Source organism: Danio rerio, chromosome 15 (genome assembly GCF_052040795.2).
Source record: "Danio rerio strain M-AB ecotype USA chromosome 15, GRCz13ab, whole genome shotgun sequence".
Taxonomy (NCBI): Eukaryota; Metazoa; Chordata; class Actinopteri; order Cypriniformes; family Danionidae; genus Danio; species Danio rerio.
In genome coordinates this window covers 19,707,481-19,724,778 of record NC_141035.1, presented here as the reverse complement: position 1 = coordinate 19,724,778, position 17,298 = coordinate 19,707,481, and the positions used below count along the sequence as shown (strand labels likewise).

General features: G+C 35.6%; 1 protein-coding gene and 1 long non-coding RNA gene across 5 annotated transcripts in view; one reads left to right on the top strand and one right to left on the bottom strand.

The window, feature by feature from the left end:
• The first annotated feature begins 348 nt into the window (after positions 1-348).
• hip1 (huntingtin interacting protein 1) overlaps positions 349-17,298 on the top strand; it is an 89,706-nt gene continuing 72,756 nt past the window's right edge. For 2 of the 4 annotated variants that reach the window (XM_087283368.1, XM_087283367.1), the window contains exon 1: positions 375-731. In XM_087283368.1, coding sequence (XP_087139494.1) covers positions 612-731 — 120 coding nt within the window. In that variant the 5' untranslated portion in view covers positions 375-611. 4 annotated transcript variants of the gene reach the window in all.
• LOC147840587 (uncharacterized) lies at positions 9,660-16,291 on the bottom strand. The gene is made up of 2 exons (XR_015509250.1): positions 16,142-16,291; positions 9,660-13,879 (listed from the first exon to the last, which is right to left on the bottom strand). It is a non-coding gene; the product is annotated as an uncharacterized LOC147840587 (long non-coding RNA).

The window sequence follows — 17,298 nt, the reverse complement described above, 5'->3', positions numbered from 1 at the left end:
CGTAACATTGTGGAAATAGAAACTGTAAATACGAATTAAATTGTTATTGTAGATACTTTTTATATGTTATCTATACAGTAATTATTTGTATATAGGCCTATGTTTGGTTGTTTCATTATGAATAAAAATGTTGTACAAAAAACCCTATATCTAACTGTTTATTCTTTTATTTTTCGTTGTAGAAAATCACGGGGAAAAACATAGAACCCGGAAAATACAGACTTTGTTTAAGCGTCAAGATAACTGTTTTTCAGGGCGGGAGCTGATGATTTTTCTCCAGTCGGTGTGTGTCAGCGCTGGGCGGAGCCTGTGACAGCCGCCGCCGCTATAGTCTGCTGGAGTGGATGTGTATACCGTCGCTCGCGCGCACTGACGCGCTGTTTTCTCTTGCAGATCTGTGATTGCGCGCACAGACGCGTGTTTTGCGCGCTCGCGAGCGGACAGCGGAATAGCGCTGGAATGATATCCATGGGCGGTGGACGAGGAAAATGACCTTTTGTGATAACGACGAGGGCTTGAGATTTTCGTGCTCAACGCTAGAGTCAACACACTATTTATGTTGATTTAGGAAGTCTTGGTCGCTCGCGCAGCTTGGACTTTTCTTTCCAGAAATGGACCGCGTCAAGAGTTCAATGCAGCAAGTCCCAAACCCGATCCCCAAAGTGCTCAGCCGTCGCGCTGGCGGTGCCAACAGTTTGGAAGTTGAAAAGGAAAATTTCGAGCGCAATCAGGTGAGGAACAGTAAACACAACCGGACAAGTTTTTTCATGTAGTCAGTGCATCGCCAGCGAGCTGTTTATATGGCAAGCCAAATTAACATATATTCATTTAAAATAACCACTATCAGTTTTAGCTTTAGCAAGTAGTAAAGCATCCATTCTGACAGCTTTTAGATACTACCATGTGTTCCTTCTCTGCATCCGTTACCGTCTTGGTTTGAACTGGTCAGAGCTTTATTCTTCAATTAAAATATTATTATTGTTAGTGTTTTTTTTGTTCTTTTTGTTTTTACTAATAAACTAAAATGAAGCTATTGTAATGTTATTTTATTGCTAGCAGTTCAAGTAATGCTAAGTAATGAATTGTCTTCCAGAAACTGCTAGTCGAAAGAGAATTAATTATTAATTAAAATGTTTTTATTTGTTTATTTTACATGTGCTATTATATATATATATATATATATATATAAACTATTAACTATACAGATAGTGTGGTCAATGCTAACTGGATTGAACACACTGTCAAAACAGTAAAAACAAAAATAATTTAAGAAACATGAGAAGTGTTTCATTTCATTCAATGCATTTGCAGTTACTTTGTAGTTGCTTGTGCAATTTCTCAGTGAAAATAGTTGTAAAGTTAAAGAACCTTTTACACTACGCCATTTTCAGCTGAAAATTGATAACCTTAAGTTTTTTTTTTTGGTTCATGAACACGACAGCTGTGATTTGTGGGCCTGAGAATAAAAAAATGTATTAAAAAGAGCGTCATCAACTACAAAAACATGATTTGTGGAAAAATGGTGATAACACGCATATGCATATTGTTCACTCTAAAATCATGTGTGATTAATTGACAATAGAGTTTTCAGTAACCTGGATGAACCGCTTCCAGTGAACTGTATGCAGATATAAAATCAGCATATTTAAGGTATATTTTCTTTAAAAATCAACGATTTTCACTGCCTGATTGATATACGATATAAAGTGGGTGTCCAAATTTACAAGACGCACTGCATTAAATTATATTTTCCCCTGTAATGTCTTTAAAATATGAAAATACATTCTACTTTTTCAATGAAGCTAATCTTGACGGTAGTATATTTAACTGATTAGATTTTAATTGCATTACAACATTAATGCTGTAAAAGGAACCGTATAAAAATTGAAAAAAAGACACAATAACTGCTCACCGAAAGTTTATCGATGTGGGAAGAAACACTAGCTGTGCATATACTCTATAAAAACAACAATGTCTGAAAACAGGGCCATAAAAGTGCAGGTGCATGGGTGTCTTTAGAAAGTGACATCACCACCTACTGGCCTGGAGTATGTTTCACAGTTCAGTGTGAACAGGGATCCTTTTGACAGCATTGTTGTCTAATCATGAAGCTTTGTAAACACATGCATGAATTGCTTTCAAATAAATACTACTGGAAATAGAAAAGCCTCTAAATTTTCACTGTTGAATTACTATTAATCAAAAGCAAGTATTGTAATATAAAAGGACGTATTAAAGAAATACATGTTAAACAGCTTGCCATATCTGACAGCAATAAGACATGGCTGTGAGCTAAAACAAAGTGCATGATGATACAAAGCAAACGGTCAGAAATTGCAATATTTTGTATTTAACCCATCATTAAAATCAATCTAGCCTTCATTATCATTCTGTCTGATGTGTCATGCTGTTGTATAGTGTATTATAGGGCTTACTTGTTAGCGTGTGGTTTGTCCAAACCATAAAATGAATGTTTATTTGCAATATACAAGCGTCATAATGATAACTGATGACCTTTTAAATTCAGCTAAAGTTCAGTGCACTTTTGATCACGTCGCACCTTCAATTTTATCAGTGTCATTGATTAAGAACGAGAACAAAGTTCTTCCTGCTGCTCTCTCTTTATTATAGGTTAATATTCGCTCCGTAATGCCTTACGTTATGGAATTTCTATGCATTATAAGAGTGCAACTGACTCCTTAATATAGGAACATCCTCTGTGACAGTGTCTTGTGTTTCCAAGCTGATGCCCATGAATCGAGCAAGCCTAAAAGCTTTTAGTGACTCAGAGATGCAGTGGGCAGAGCCCTGATGGTCATGCATTCTGGTCCGTGCCATCAGCCTATAATGTATCTCCGTGCATCTTCAGTCTTTTAGATCTTGTTGACCGTAATGCACAGCCATTGAATTATGCAGTCAGGTTCTGGGTGCTGGAGCCTGAAAGTGTGTTGTGAAGTATAAAGAAATGCGTTCTCATTGTTTGTGCACTCTTCTTCTCTCCTCTACGGGGGTCTCAACCCCCCCCCTCTCCCATCCAGACACAGGCATCAGGAAAAGTAGGTCAGATGAATGAAGCTGCCGCCGACTGCCCTACTGCTGGGTTTGGGAGTGTTTGAAAACAGCACGACCTCCTTCTTGCCCACATTTCTTCAGACGTTTTTTTTTTTTTTTTTACAGCGAGCAAATGCGTGCAATCTGCAGTGTCATGTTCGGCTCGATCTGCACAATTCAGTCCTGTTGTTTACAAGTAGGACAGTGACATGGATTAGCGAGGCTCGTGTGGCGCATGCGCTCTTGAATTCCTTTAGGACCCATCACTGGGTCAGACTCAGATATCTGAGAGGGTTTAGTTGCACATTTCCTGTTTTTAGAATTGATTTTATTTCATTTAGCCAAAAGAGGCTTTACCCATAACATCTGAAAGAACCAAAAACACCATTCAGACTGCACACACTGATCAGGTCGCAGAAGGAAATGCTATTGTGAGCGGTCCTTATCAGTTAGTTTGCCTGAAGGAAGTCTGATCCCATAATATCCCGTCGCTTTTCTGCCCCTGCAGGCTATGTTTAGATTAATGGGCCTTCTGTGGTGTGAGTTCAGGCTGTTTTAAATGGGAGGATGTTCGTGTGGTGCTCTATAATGACATGAGCATGGTTTGCTTTGTGGCTGGGTGTTAGAAGACTAGCGTCTACTTGACTTGGGTTTTATATGGAGGAAATCTATGCAGGGAAACCTTTGTTGTGGTCAGAGTCTCGCTGAGGAACATCCGGCCAGCCTCGAATTCCACGCGGTTGAAATAACAAGTTAAGAGAGCGTTTGTCGAAAATAAGGCGTAGTGGTAAACATCCTGCAGAACGTTTGGAACCGGGCAAAGTTCAAGATTAAGTCCGGATGAAATTACAGTTTGACTTTTGTTCTCTGGTTGATGTTTTTCAAAGTAAAGTTAATAGTCAGAGTCTGATTTCCTCCGAAATGACATTGTGATGTCACTTACTCTACGCATGCATGCTATTGGATGTTGTTAACCTACAGCCAGAGGGTTGTTTATCTGTTGTTCTAGCTAACTTGAATTGATTTCCTCCAAAGCAACATTGCATTTTTGGTGATCTCACTATAGGCCATGCATGCTATTAGATAGGGCTGCCTGATAAACGATATTATATCGAATCGTGATAACTCTTATGTCAATAACAATAAGCTCTGGACTTTTATTTACTTATATTGAGTAATGAGTAAGAGCCAATCACACAGCAAAATCGTGCAACAATAGGAATCTAAAAGTGTGTTGATATGAGAGATGTATTGAATTTTTGGCCACAAACAATTTATCAGCCGAATTTATGTTACAGTATGCCATTTAATGGACCCTCTATTTTTTGTGGCTTCAGTCATTGTTGGAGTACTCTTTTAAACCTGGAAGCATTAACAAATTGTATCGAAATGTATCTCGTTAATGTTCAATATGGAAAGTAATTAATCCAGATTTCATTTTTGTCTTATTGCCCAGCGCTAATATTGGATATTGTTCATTTATAGGCAAAGAGCTGTTAATGTGCTGTGCATTCAGGTCTGAATTTCTGAAACCCACATTTTTTTGTACAAATAAATAACTTAATATATATATACACACAGTTAAAGTCAGAATTATTAGCCCCCCTGAATTAATATCATCCCTGTTTTTTTCCCCCTAATTTCTGTTTAATGGAGGGAAGATTGTTTTAGCACATTTCTAATCATAATAGTTAAAAACCTATTTCTAATAACTGATTTATTTTATCTTTGCTATGATGACAGTAAATAATATTTTACTTGATATTTTTCAGGACACATTTATACAGCTTAAAGTGACATTTAAAGGCTTAACTAGGTTAATAAGGTGAACCAGGCAGGTTAGGGTAATTAGGCAAGTTATTGTATAACGATGGTTTATTCTGTAGACTATTGAAAAAAAAATTAGCTTAAAGGGGCTAATAATTTTGCCCCAAAAATGTTTTTTTTTTTTTTTTAAATTAAAAACTGCTTTTATTTTAGCCAAAATAAAAAATATAAGACTTTCTCCTGAAGAAAAAATATTATCAGACATACTGTGAAAATTTCCTTGCTCTGTTAAAAACAATTTGGGAAATATTTAAAAAAGAAGAAAAAAATGCAGTAAAAACTCAAAACATAAATTCACTCAAAGTAACTATATTGAATATTTTGTTTATATTTTCCAGAAAAACTGACCACAGAATTATAAGATCAGAAAATTATTTATCTGTAAACAAATTTTATACTTTAAATGAGGGAAATAAAAATGCGTCATAGATGTGACAAAAGAAGTCTGCAGGTTTACAGTATACAACATACTTTGTAGAAATTCTGTGAATTAAACTGCACAACCCAAAAGAAACAATGCTAGTCAAAAGGATAAGAGTTGGCTCTCTATAAAACAAAAAGTATTGGTTTTATTTAAATTCATATTTTCACATTTATGAGGAAAAAGTGTCATTATGGATGTGACATCTCTTAGTTATGGATGTGAGAGATGTAAAATTGCCACTTGTGGGACTTTGGTAAATCAAATAGAATAGTTAGAAAACATTGACAGATGCATTTTTAAGTATTTCTAAAGTACTGTAAAATACTTGCTCACACAAATAACCCACAAATGGTTTCCGTATTTTGGTAAAAACTTATTTTTTCATGGCAAGGTTGACATTTGCACGGAATTGATATATATATATATATATATATATATATATATATATATATATATTATTAAAATCTAACTTAATTATTTACAGTAGAACACAAATCCACTTATCTGTCATTTATGAAATGACAGATGTGTAACATGTGTAACAATGTGGAAATGGAAACAGTAAAGAAAATATCTTCACACTCTTTCAGTTTCACAATCTTTCAATTTCATAATTTGCCTTGCTCCAAGTGTGACAACAATTCAAACTTCGTTCAATATTTTTAGTAATGAATTATGATTAGGACTTCCCTCAAACTATCCTCTTTTTAAAGCAGTGATGTTTATGAGCCTGCATCTCTTGTGTTGGTCTGGTGCCCGTTCAGGAATTCTCAGGAGGAGTCTGATCTCGCCCTCCGCTGCTTTTCCAGGACTCAACCCACACAGAGCCAACCACTCATAATCTCACCTCCCTCTAAACAGCCAATCCCTGCTTTCAGTCTGTCACTTTCTCTGTCTACAGTTGTTTGCAAATCCTACAGTATCTTTTAGTATCTTTCTTTCTAAAAGTTTTTTCTGTATTTGTCTGCTGTAATAAGGTTAAAGTTGAGTAACTGGTGTGTGTTGAGTAAAACGTGTGTGTAGTGAGTTTGTTGGGGTCATGGACAGCAGGAGGGCATGTATGGAAAGGCATGTATGAAAAGGCCTGAGACAGCAGAACATGCAGCCGCTGGCCTGTGGCCTTCGTTCACTCGCTGTGGATTAAAAATCCTATGCAGTTTGGCAGGCCGCCAGATGCCTGTGCCAGAAACAGTGTTCGGGTCACACTGCTATCAAACAGGCCATTAATGCTTCTGATTCAGGGAATGTGTTTGTGTAGAGGCAGTTTGTTGCTTATTGTATTAGGTTTATGACAAATATGTGAACCATATTCTTTTTGTAAAGTGAATATTTTAATGGCAATTATGATTATTAAAAGAGATGATTCAGTTGGGTCAGTTGGCATTTCTGTAGCATATTCTCCCTGTGTTCGCGTGGGTTTTCTGCGGGTTCTCCGGTTTCCCCCACAGCCCAAAGGCATGTGCTATGGGTATTAAGTTAAATTGGCCGTAGTGTATGTGAGTGTGTGAAAGAGTGTGTGGGTGTTTCCCAGGGTTGGGTTGTGGCTGGAAGGGCATCCGCTGCATAAAACGTGCTGGATAAGTTCATTCCGCTGTGGTGACCCTTGATTAATAAAGGGACTGAGCCGAAAAAAAAAATGAATGAATGAATAAATGAATGTATGATCCCGTTATGATGGTGGTAACTATACATTTTGTAATTATTTAAGAATTATTATTTAGAATTATTCATGCCAAATGAGCCAGATACGGGCTACTGTGTATAATATATATATATATATATATATATATATATATATATATATATATATATATATATATATATTTGCATGTACAGTTAAAGTCTTCTGGTGTTTTCCAAGTGATGTTTACCAGATGTTTAACCAGGAAATTTCCTATTATAGTATATATTATAGTAATATACATATAGTATTTCCTATATTTTTTCTTCTGGGAAAGTCTTAATTTCTTTTAGAAAAATTTTAAAAGACCATTTACCAAAAACATCCATAAAAACTTCATTTGCAAGATGATGGTTTGCTACTATTAATTAGTTTACTTTGTTTTGATGTAAAATATTATTTATCATTAAAATGTTTAAAATAATAATAAAAATAATAACAATATTTATTTAATTATATAGTAATTGAACTAAAAATTGTGATTAGTTATTGTAAATGAATAAAATGGACAAATTTAATACACACACACACACACACACACACACACATATATATTTATATGTATATATATATATATATATATATATATATATATATATATATATATATATATATATATATATATATATATATATATATATATATATATATATATATATGTGTGTGTGTGAGTGTGTATATATATAAGGGCTGCACTATATTGGAAAAAACTGACATTGCAATATTTTCATTTACTGCGATTTAGATCGTGATATTAAAGAGCCCATATTATACATGAAATAAGGTCATATCTTGTTTGTAAAGGTCTCCAACAACAGTTTAATATGCATGCAAGGTCAAAAAACACTTTCGTGGTCTTATAATCTGCATTTATTTTTACCTAATTATCCCAGCAACTCCTGTATGAATCGTCCAGTGATTCATTTGTTCCCAAACCCCTCCTTAGCGCGAAGCTAATCTGCGATGATTGGACCAATGACAGTCTGTTGCGATTGGTCGACTGCCTTCAGTCAGAGAGTGAAAAGCCAAACAGCTAATCAGCAATATAAAAGTAATCACAGTTCATACACACTCGATGGTGTAGGCGTGGAGTTTAGCTGCCAGTGGGTCAATGTAAATACAGTCGATGGACTTGAAAATACCGACGACTAACTATTTTGAGCAAAAACTCCAAAAGCAGTTGAGGAGATCTCCTAGCTTCTCACTCTGCTATTTTCACAGACACACACACACACACACATATTGCACACACACACACACACGCACTTAACCCTGCTCCGGACGACAACGCGCGCACACACACACACACACACACACACACACACAAACCTCCGGACGACAGCGCGCGCACACACAGACACACACACTACTCCTCGTCCACGGAGCTCCGTTAACGCAGCAAGCGTCGCGTTTTTAACGTGACTTTGCACGCGATAAGAGAATATAGCCAGTTAACCTGATACAGTACACGCGGTTACAAGTAACAAAACACAACTAAATACATTTGCAAGCTAGAGTCAACGAGGCAACTTTAATTGCACATACTTACACTTGAGAAATGGAGGAAGAAAAATCCTGACGTCCATCAATAAGTTACTCTTTACTGATCCTTCCTTTAACAAACGCTGATGAAGTATTCTTTGTAGCATGTAGTTTCCAGAAGTTTCCAGTAGTTTCCAACTGCTTGGCTATAATGCTGAGGTTTCATGTTTGGGTAGAGACTCAATATATCCATCTGCAGTGTGACTTCAATCGACCGGCATGTTTGTGTGTGTGTGTGTTTGTGTGTGTGTCTGGGTTTCTGCGTCAGAGGGCGGGGCCTCAGGTTTGAAATCTCCCGGGTTTGCGCGTGCAAGTGAATAACTTGGTTTCGTTCGTACGTCATGGCGAAACACCTAATGAATCGGTATCAAGGCGACTCGTTTGAAGCACTATGAGTCGACTCTTTTATAGATGAATCAACCGTTTTAAACACTGTACACTAACAGATTTAAGCCTTAGCTGGATACTTCACTTCACTTAGAGCTGTGTTACACACTACATGGAGGGGAATTTTCAAAAACCCATAATATGGGCTCTTTAATGCAATTTTACCAGATGAGTTGAATAGCTTGTAAAGAATTCATAACTTTTTAGATTGATTTGGATGATTATGTAGGGGAGTGTATCTGCATAAAATATCATTTAAAAATAACAAACAAAGTTTACAAACAAAATAAACAATGGTTCAGGATTTACTGAGGAGTTAAACAGTATTTAGCAACACAAAGTAAATAACTACCGTATAAAAATAATATTAACACTGTATCATTTTTAGTGAGTAAATAATTATATAATGTACGATCTTGTGATCTTTAGACAACAAACGTTTAATTTGCTTTGCCCAAATGGCTTCATTTTGCTTGAAATGATTACATGGCCCAGTTCTTAAAAAGACATGCAAATAATAAACGTTTACTTTAAGGTTAAATGTAGAAATGACTCCAGTATTTTATTAAATGTAATGTCTGGTCAACTATTATCCCAACTACATTGCAGATGCCTGCGATGTGACTATTTCGGACTTGAGCATTGCGATATCAACTTAAAAGTGGAAATAATTTTGTTTACTTATTTATTTACAAAAATCTCACACTTTTTTCTTCTTTAGTTAGTAATGTTTAAATTGTTTAAATGTTTATTTTCTTGGAAAACCAACGTCATGGAATTTATTTTCTATTACTTTATTTAAAGAGCTGTTTATTATTATTTTTCTTCTTTCAAATGATTTTCCCTGCATAATTTAGTTCTGTAATTCCAATTTTAAGATCGAGTTTCACCCTTAATGCATCATCAAAATCAAAGCACTCGCTCTCATCATTACACCAATTCAGCAGCTAAAAACTGCCTCTTAAGAGGCATTTGAGAAAATTCCTTTGTCAACATATGTGGGAATCCTGTGGGTAGCAGCAAAGGTCACAGTCATACAGTGATGGTTGATCCAATGTGCTCTGATCCACGCTAACATTATCATTTTTTCATTATCTAAAGTGTGTGTCATTAGCTGAGGAGTCTGCAGTTGTCCAGCCCTGTGGTCAGTGTGAGACAGTCAAACACAGACAGTGTGTGGGCAGTGACTCTCTAAAAGTTTCATTTCACTGCAGGCGAATGCTCTCTCCGAGTGGAATCTGCTTGACCACTGAAGCACAGTAGTGTAAAGTGTCCTGATGGTCCTACCACACGGTACCAGGAAGTGATTGGCCTTTAAAAAGCTTGCTTTGTTTGGTACCCCCTCCTTTCCCCCCCTCACTCCTCCTCCCTGCTGGCACATTTTTCCTCCATGAGTGATTTGGGTGGCATAGTTTATGTAAACATTGACTGGTATCCTGTCCACATTTTGTGCGCGTTTTTGGATGATTCTCTGAACTTTTAAAACTCATCTTGCTGTAGAACAGACTTAAGCAGAAAAAGATAAATATAATAATTGATATTAATATATTACTGGACTAAATCAATAACTTAAGCCGCTTTAACGCTATCGTGCAAAACTGTTCTAAGAACACTTCGGTACGCTACAGTTGTTTCTCCACTGAGCCTGGAACGGCGCGGCACGATTACAAACCAATCTCGGCCTGGAATTCTCGGCACGGTTACAAAACCGTGCTGAACTTTGCCAACAAATTCTGTGATTTGACATTGCGGCCCTGTTGCCAAGCTACCACAGCTGGCTCATCATAAGCGCGCTAGTCATTAGACATCCTCTAAACTTGAAAAGGGTTTTAAAACCATAGAACAGTCTCTGGCAGAGAAGAAAATCACATTCACACCACATTCTTACAAACCTATTTTATTTATTAAAGTTATTATTTCATTGATTTTAATATAATTAACCATGTATGATTTTCTCAGAGATGGGTTGCGGTTGGAAGGGCATCCACTGTGTAAAAACTTGCTGGATAAGTTGGCGGTTCATTCCACTGTGGCGACCCCGGATTAATAAAGGGACTAAGCCGACAAGAAATTGAATGAATGAATGAACCATGTATGATATAATTACTAACTCGTCATCTAAATTCTTAAAATAACAAAATAGCCTATTGTTTTATTCGTGGCTAGAGCTTGATTAATTTGACATCCTAGGCAATGAGACCTATATTTCGCCTGACTGAGCGTGAGTTTATTGCATGCTTTGTGTAACGTTCCAAAGAGCTCTGTTGCAGCACAACTAGGGATGCACCGACAGAGCGCAACATGATCTTAAAACAGAAATTATCTCCGTGTTGCAGGTCAAAATGAACCCAATTAATGCAAAACTTAATGCATTTCTCCACCAATTACTTATATTAACAGGAACAATTAGTCTTGGAGAGTGTTTCGTGTTGTCATGAATGTGACATGCAATTTGAATTGTGAATGAATGTAGAATTATTGACAGGTACAGCGGCGGAAAGCGCTGAACATGAATTTAACCATATGAATATTCATCTGTACTTCACAATAAACTTTAAAGCGGCTTCAGAACATTTAGGATATAGTAGGCCTATATGACAACCATCTAGTGTCTTTTAATAGGCTACCTTTGTGGCTTTTGTTGGCTTACAAATTACACAGATTTGGATTGGTACCAGCTGGCGATACCCAATCAAGCAAAAATATGCAGCGTCGAATTGATATCCAATCTAAGTATCGGGATCAGTGCATCTCTGAGCACAAGAGTGGAAAATGAAACCGCATCCGTGCTGTTTGGCCCAGTTTGGCACTGAATGGAACGGTTCAATATAAAGAACAGTTCAGCACAATAGTGGAAAAGCGGCTTTATATGCATGACTAATGTATTAAATCAGCGGTTCTCAAACTTTTTTTCATCAAGTACCACCTCAGAAAAAAATTGTCTCTCCAAGTACCACCAAAATGAGCAGTATTGAAATACAGTAGCGTAGTAGGCCCAGTAAAGCAGCTACAACTCTGCACAGTTAAAAAAAACGTGGCAGATTACCTCAGAAATATAGGCTATATGACATATTATATACATAATTTTTGATAAATTTTTAAATGCGTGTAGCATGTACATGACATATTTAATTTCTCCGCGTACGACTAGAAGGAAGCCTGCGTACCACTAGTGGTAAACGTACCAAAGTTTGAGAACCACTGTATTAAATCAAAGTAAAGTGTCTAATCTTTCAAATAACTTTGTTTTCTTTGAATATTTAGGTAAGTGTTGGGTTGTTCTATTGATACAGGACCAAGTCTTATTGCTTTTTTCATAAGTACTGAATTACCCAAATGGCTATTGCCCTGAATATGCAGTTTGTTGGTGGTCATTTAGGTCAACAGTATCAAAAGGACATTTTTAAATTATTTAAAACAACAACAACAACAACAACAAAACTAAATACAGATATATCTTTGACAATATGTAACATCCTCCAAAAATCCAAGTTGGGAAAGTGATTTTCCCGGTGTGACATAGATGATTTGCGAAAGTTTAGGGGTCGGGGTGGGGGTGTTATTTGAGGACCGGGGGGTGGGGGGAGTGACGCGCAATTTCCAGGAGATTATCATTCGTTTGCAGGCATCCAAGAGTCTCTATGTATATGCGGGATGCTCCCTGGAACTTCTGGGAGACTTGGGATGTCTGCACCATCAAAATGCACTCTAATGGTGCATTCACACCAGACACTGCCGTGTATGAATCTACTCTGTTTTTCAGCCTTCCTGAAGCAGATAAAGCACAGCTACGCTCTAGGAAGCATACCCATGACATGAATCCACATATAATGTGAGTTGAATTTGCACGAAAAAATTGAGTAAACTTGAAATGTTCCAGCATCTATTTACTCAGGAATAGTGCGATTTATTTGCGCAGGCTGCATTTGGTGTGCACTTGAATTTTGTGAAGGCACAGACAGAAATTAAAATCAGCCTCCATATAAACAAATTGAGTTTTAAAGTTTAGGTTAGCATCTTTTCACTCAAGAGAAATTATGGTGGAAGTGAAACACACAGTTTGTGGTGGTGCTGATTAAATGTAAAATCTGTATATCCTGCATTTTGTATTGTGTTCTGAAAACTGCTCCTTAAAGCCCATAGCAAACCAGAAGAGAATCATCACGTCACGTCTTTAAGAACTCTAAACATTATTTTCTATGATTGTGGGCACACCTGCGCTGCCATTTGGCATCTGTCCATGTCATTTAGCAATGTTGAGATTTATTATTTATATTGGACATTCTACCACATTTTCACTTATAAAAATGTGACAGGGCCTGACTTTTAAGCATGTCCTCTTCAAAAAAAAAATCATAAGCATCCTTGCGATAGAACGCATTGTTGATCACTGTCAGCTTCTCCTCCATCAAATGATATCACTTCCTCTGAGAAATTGCATGCAATAGACCTTAAAGGTCTATTGCATGCAATTTGTTTCGAAATTTTGTTTCGACCTGTATCATTATTTAAACACTCCTTCTTCCTTTGCATCGTTTAGTTTAAATTAAATTATTTGTTTTTACTCAGATTCTGCACTTAAATGTAAAGAATTTATCTTCAACATTTTTTATCTTGGTTGGAATTTTTTATATAGAAACAAAATGCATGTCTTCAATCTCTACTTTTAGACATTTTGTAATTGAAGTGGACTCACTGCACAAATCTTTCTGTATATGTAACAACAAAAAATGTCAGATTCTTGGTACTGCATGAAGAACTTGTCTATTGTTTCTAATTTTAGCTAGATAGCTTTCCTGTAAGGCTCATAATTAATTTATTTTCATACACTTTTGTACAATTGTAATTTACTTACCCCTTTCGTTGTTTTGTTAGTCTTTTTTTTTCTTTCTGCAGCTAATGTAGCTTGTAACCTTATTGTGTATCTCGCTTATATTGATCTCCTGACTGTGGTTGCGGTTTTCATTCTTAAATAAAAAATAAAAATAAATAAAAAAGATCTATTGCACACATTTTTGTTAAAATTAATGCAAATGTGACAGGCCTGACAGAAACATGCGGACAATTGTAAAATAGTAGTTATTTGTAGAATTTATTTATAATTTTAGATTTTTGATCAATTGATGTGAATGATAACATTTAAAACGTGCTATTTCTAAAGTTTTTTCCCCCCTAAATAACAGTTTTTAGCATAACAAAACGATTAAAGTTGTAGGTTCAATTAGGCTGAGGACAATAAGAGGGTTTGTACATCTGTAAAGTGTTTTAATAAAGAAAAAAAATCTGTGAACCAAATGAATGACATATTCCTTTACAGGACAGCTCACAGAAATAAACCATCAGTCCATTTTAGACATTTTTCGGCATTAAATACTTTTTATTCAGTGTATTTATATTTTTATTCAAGGACAGATAATGTAGGTTTCTGGTAAAATGTTCCATATACTCTCACATTTTTATATCCATCATTAAAATAATCTTTATTTAGCTCTCCTGTTACACATGAGCACCTGTTGGATTAAATACAACATAGCAGCTCATTCTCCTGAGCTTTTAAAACAACCAGGCGAGGGCGCTATTGACCAACATCACACACGTGATCTCGTGCAAGAAAGTATTCAAACTGGAATGTAATCAATCAGCTCTTAAAGCAAAGGAAATTCATTTTACAATTCTACACAAAATATACCGGGTCAATGCATTTGTGTCAAAATTTACTGATATTGCATAGATTTGTTCTTGCTGTCAGGAAAGTGAGGAAACTTTGACTTTTTACATGTAAAATCTCACAAAAGTTTTGGTCAGATTTATATAAATATTTTAATAAATTACAATTAACAAAGCAAAACTTTAAATTGAAAGATAATATTTGTTTTTATTTTAGTAAAAAAAAAATTAAGAATATATAACTTTTTTTTATTATATGCGAAAATCTTTGTCCACAAGCAAAAATTTCTTAAATCCCCCCTCATTTGCCCATTTTTTTAAATGAAATTTATTTCTTGCTTGAAGCTATACGTTTATCTAAGAACAAAAAATTCAGCAAGTTAATAGAAACGTATGAAAATATCATGCTTCCAGTGAGTAGTTGCTAGATGCTTTCTGTGCTTATTTTGTACTTCCCCTTTCTTTATTTTGTTTTAAATATTTTTCTTTTTCTTATTTGTAACTTGTTGTTCTTATCACTTTGTAATTGAAGGTACTTGTATTTCAGTTTCTTACAGATTACTTCCTGATTTATATTGTACATTTCTTCTTTTCTGTAAACGTTAATTCAAATAAAATAAAATAAAAAAATCAATCAGCTCTTGCATTCTGCATATTTATAATCAACCTACATAAATGCATTGTAAAACAAATATACAATAATTCATTTATTTCTTCATGAAATTGCATAATTAAACTTTAATCTGCTCTGTTTACTTTATGATGTTGAAAATCAAGTCTGCAGTTTAACACAGTGACTTTTATTGACATTTTAGTAGCTTTAAACAACACATTCGATTAGAAATAATATATAGAAAATAAAGTCCTTAAAATAACAAAGTTCTGGTTGTTTATTTCCAGGTTTGTGTACAATTTACAACACCAACCCAGGCAGTATATGACTTTAAATAATTAAAAATCTTTTTAGAAGTCTTTTTTTAAAACTTATCAACATCTCAAGTTTTAAAAGAAAGATCAAGACTTTATAATGCAATTCAAAAGCATGCATTTAAAAATAATAGTATGAAAAATGGTTAATTTACAGATATATATGACTCTATACATCTATAAATCAGATTGTCATGCATTATGAGTGTGTTTTGCTTTTGCATAACTACAGTAAAGTTTTAGAGCATTACAAGCATTTAAACCTTATTTTAGTCTCACTGTGTGCTAAAAACATTGCATCACCCAAACATTTCTACTTGCGTTTGTTTTTACTGGTGCAACCTTTGACAGAATCGTTCTCCTTTTAAGTCAAAAGCTTGGCAAATGACATCAACCCAAGAAGAACTCCTCCTCTAAGCGTTACAATCTGTGTTTTGTGCTCGGTACCTGTCAGAGAGCATTTAGTCTGGCGTCTGAACACTTTATAAAACGTTTATGACACGCTCTGCTTTTCTAGAGGCTTCTTGTGAGTCTCGCCATCTGCCAATCGGATCTCGGGCGCGCGCGGGGGAAATAAGAGAACGGAACGGGAAAGAAAAGGAGAAAGGGAGAGAGAGAGACTATTCGATACTGACCCGGACACATGTTGAGTTAACGGGCCGCTCCAGCTCTCTCCTCCGCCTCCTTCGGCGGATTCACAGTCTGTTTTTGATCCCCGAGCAGGGAGCCGGTGTTCACCTTCACTTCCATAACCCCGCTTGAACCATGGACTCGAATAAAATGGTAAGCAGTCGACGAAATGTTGACGTTTTAACGCATCTCTACACGTTTTTTGGGGGGTGGGGAGGAACTGGGGCTTGCCTCTTCGCGGGGTTGTCTTGTATATCGAGGATTGCGCGATTTTCAGGATAAGAGTGTTGTTTATTTACCTCAGATTAAACTGTTGACTTTACAGACCGTTAGTTGTAGCGACCTAGCTAACGTTAGTATATGTTTAGCTCAGTGTTGTTTGGGCTCCTCAAGAATTTCCCAAAACATTCCCGGATTTTAGGAAGTCCCAGTGAGTGTGCTAATATAAGCATGCGTGCGTTTTAAATAGCGTTTAAATGCACCGCTGATGTCTCAACATTGTATTAGTCAACCAATATGCACGATTCATCTGAATCTAACGTTACTTGAATGCACAGTAAATGTATATAAACGTTCACCCTTATAAACCTGCTGCTTTGCAATACAAAAGCAGATGCTAACCAGAATGAGTGAGTCTCCATTCACTTTCATTGTATGCAAAAATGCTTAATGAATGTGAATGGTGACTGAGGCTGTGAGAGTGTCAGTTCTTTATGGTCTTGTTAACAACACACTTTTGTGTTTTTTTTGTGGAGGAGGAAAGTCGTGCAGGTTTATCTTTGCATTTAATGGCAGGATTTCTGTTATTATTATTTTGTCTGTGAAATATACATTTAAATGTGCAGCTAATGCAAGCTTGGGCAAAACTTGAGGAATAGTTTGTGCTAAAACAAAAAAAATGCTGTTAATTAAAGGCACATTTTGTAAGAATTTTGTATTAAAATATTCTAAAACTACTAGAACAGTATATATATATATATATATATATATATATATATATATATATATATATATATATATATATATATATATATATATATATATATTTATTTACTGACGTACATACTTACAATATCCCAAATATTTTGAAGACCAGATCCAGAGAAATAAGCAATTTTAATTAGTAAAACAAGCATTTCTTGTATCATCATTATGTTAATGA